This window comes from Myotis brandtii, unplaced genomic scaffold (assembly GCF_000412655.1).
Source record: "Myotis brandtii unplaced genomic scaffold, ASM41265v1 scaffold240, whole genome shotgun sequence".
NCBI classification, from domain to species: Eukaryota; Metazoa; Chordata; class Mammalia; order Chiroptera; family Vespertilionidae; genus Myotis; species Myotis brandtii.
The window spans coordinates 6,102,701-6,105,888 of NW_005359064.1; the positions used below are offsets into that span (position 1 = coordinate 6,102,701).

At 54.5% G+C, this 3,188-nt stretch overlaps 1 protein-coding gene across 1 annotated transcript in view; it reads right to left on the reverse strand.

The window, feature by feature from the left end:
* Window positions 1–3,188, reverse strand: part of GATA2 (GATA binding protein 2) — a gene marked incomplete at its 5' end in the record, with an annotated part of 9,583 nt that overhangs the window by 2,842 nt on the left and 3,553 nt on the right. The window contains 2 exons of the mRNA XM_014540251.1: window positions 914–1,059; window positions 2,770–3,186. Of these exons, the coding sequence (XP_014395737.1) occupies window positions 914–1,059; window positions 2,770–3,186 (563 nt within the window). The remainder of the gene's footprint in view (window positions 1–913; window positions 1,060–2,769; window positions 3,187–3,188) is intronic.

Below are 3,188 nucleotides of genomic sequence, written 5' to 3' on the forward strand. Positions count from 1 at the left end.
TGGCCGCAGGGGGGCCTATGGACTGCAGTCTCAGAGCCGGGAGGGGTGAGGGTGAGTAAGCAGCCTGAAGCTGGAATTCTGACTCAGGGGCCAACACTTTAGCCTCCATCCCTACCCGGGCCCTCACCCCGCCCTCACTGCAGGGGGGAAAAGGGGGCCCCCCAAAGCGGCGAGAGTGATTTAAGCCTCATAAATCACTTCGCCCTGAAAAAATATATTTATTATTCTTAGCATTTTACACATTATTTGCAAAGTGGAGCGTATTAGAAATTTCAAAACAGCCCAGCGAGAGGCAGGACTGAGCCGAGGAGAGACTCTGAAAACTCGCAGAGTCCGGAAACAGATACACGAAGTTTCCTTATCTTCAGGCTGCAGATGTCCGGATAGGAAACTCCGGCAGGAGATCCGAAAGGGCATTTTTTTTTTTAAATCGCTCAAATGAAAATACACAGTATAGGTGTCTCCATGGAAAAATAATAAAGGGCAGGTTTTTTTGGTGGCTGGTGTGTTTTATTTAAATAGGCATGAGGAGCTTGTGAGAGAGCTGCCCTAAGCCACAGGGAAAATTACTTCATGGCCCTATTTTTAAAAAGAGTTAAACAGAGGCCAGGGCCCTTGGACACTCAACTCTCGGTATCCCTGAGCGGGGTGGGGGTGAGGGTCCCTGACCGGCTGCCGAGGAGGAAATCTGGCCTGAAAAAAAAAATCTGGCCGGAGAGAAGGGCAACCCCAACCGACATCCAAGTGATTTTAATGATAAAAGGTCTGAAGTGGCAATCATCTGCGTTGGAAGCCTTCTCTGTTGTTCTTGTTTTTTTTTAAATTAACTGTCAGCTCCCGCCCAGGTTAGCTACCAGGGTGCCGCCCACCAGCCTGCTCCCCAGCACCGGCTCCCCCTCGCCCCGCTGCCTACCAGCCTCCGCTTCGGCTTGATGAGCGGCCGGTTCTGCCCGTTCATCTTGTGGTAGAGCCCGCAGGCATTGCACAGGTAGTGGCCGGTGCCGTCTCGCCGCCAGAGAGGAGTGGCTGTGGCCCCGCAGTTGACACACTCCCGGCCTTCTGAAGGGGGACAGGGAGAGACACCAGCCTGCTTAACCGACAAGGTCGCGGAAGACAGTCGGTGGGCGAGCGGATGCCGATCCGGCAGCAGTCCCCTCGGCCAGGCTGCTTCAGGGGAGGTGACTTCTAGTCCCAGTCCCGACGGGGAAAGGGAGCCAGGGGCTCTCCCCCAAGGAGCGGGGTGCAGAGACTAGTTTAAGACCTAATTTCCCTCTTCAAAAACCTCTCTGGGCGAAAGGGAAACCGGGCTGAGGGAAAGCGGGCCAGGGCCCCAGGGGTTCTCCGCATGGACGACAAGGAGAGGGTATTTACAACAAACTTTGTCAATGGCAGGGCCGTGACTGGAATCACCTGGCTGGCCCCGGAGACTCCGGGCCCCCTTTCTAGTTCTTTTGTCTCTCTCCTATCCCCTCAACCGCATTCGCTACCTACTGAGTCTGCTCCACGTCTATGCCCTCAGCATTTACCCTGACTTTCTGCTCAGTCCAGGGTAACATCCTTCTTTCCCCCCAAACCCCCTCTTCTGCTGAGGCCCTACATTTCAGTCCAGGACTCAGATCGAAGTTGTGCTTTAAAATAAATAATAAGCCCTTTCGTTTTTAGGCTAAGTTGTTTTAGGTTTTTTGTTTTGGGTTTTGTTTTGTTTGCTGTTGTTTGCTTTTTGTTTTTGTTTGTTTTGTTTTTGTTAAAAGACCATCTGGAATTCAGATAGAAGGTAAAACAAACGTGGGAGAAAGGACTAATTAAAGGCCAGCTAGCTGGTCTGAGCAGAACAGGGACTCGGAAGTGAGACGAAGATGGGTGCAGGTGGCAGCTTCAGCGATCAAACGGGGTAACTGCTTTAGCATCGTGTTACCCGGGACATTTTTCCACATTTAGTTTAACTGAATTGCCAGTATATATGGGCAAGAAAAGGTGTGTCCTGGACTTGGGAGTACGTTTGTAAAATCTTCCTTTCCCCAGCTTAAAAGAATTGGGAAGGATGCATCGATAGGACTCCCACGCTAGCCATGGTTTCTGCTCTACGAAGGCCAGATTCTTGGACAAATCCAACTTGGCCCCAGCAGCTCCTCCTGCGAAGGGGCAGAGGCACCTACAGCTTCATCCCTTCACTCCAGCCCTCAGGGAGGGAGAGTAAAGGGCACGCCAGGGGCGGGGAGCATGAACAGGTTCTGGAATTTTGCTTTGGGGAAATCTCCCAAGGAGATCAGGAGCCACAGAAATCCCAAGATCGGACTGATTGAGTTGGAGAACCGGATTCCTTCAAGATCTGGAGCCTTTGGAGTGCACACGCTCACAAACACACGTATGCACACATACACACGGCCTCTCTGCTCTCCCCTGCACATTGCCTTCTCTCACACTGAATCTTCACTTAAGATTCAGGGAGGGGAAGGGGGAATTTCCCTTCTGTGGTCTGGTCTGGCATTGGCCAGCCTTGGAGGGAAAGGTAAGGAATGGGGAAGAAAAGTGAACTTTGGGGGCCACAAGGAACACTCAAAGGCAAATGTTTTAGGACCCCCTCTCCCCCATTCTGGGCTCTCAGACATCTCTTGGGGCTCTTAGAAAGGGACATCATGCATCCCCAGACCTGGGAGCCTGACACCGCCCCCTCTCCTAGACCATAGCCTACACCGCCCCACCCCAACCACCACCCCACAAAACACAAACTGCCCCTACATCCACGAGGTCCCTAGCATCTGCTTTTACCTGAGCAGGAGCGTGCCTTGCTGCGCTGCTTAGGGGTGAAGCTGGAGGCAGGGCCACCCAGGAAGCCTCCAGGGTGGAAGAGTCCGCTGCTGTAGTCGTGGGTGGCAGCCGGCACGTAGGAGGGGTAGGTAGGGATGGGGTGATGTGTGGCAGGCTGGGTGCCCATGGCAGCCAGGCCTGGGCGCAGGGGGCTGCCGCTTTCCATCTTCATGCTCTCGGCCAGGGAGACTTGGTACTTGACGCCATCCTTGTCCTCCCCCCGGGCAGCACTACCCCCTGCGGAGGAGGAGGCTGGGGAGGCAGCCCCCGTGGCGCTGGGGTCAGGAGACACTTCCTTGGGCGGCGTGGGTGGGAAGCCGAAAAGGTGGGAGCCAGAGTGGGCGGCAGTGGGGGTGAGGGAGGCCACCGAGCCCCCACTG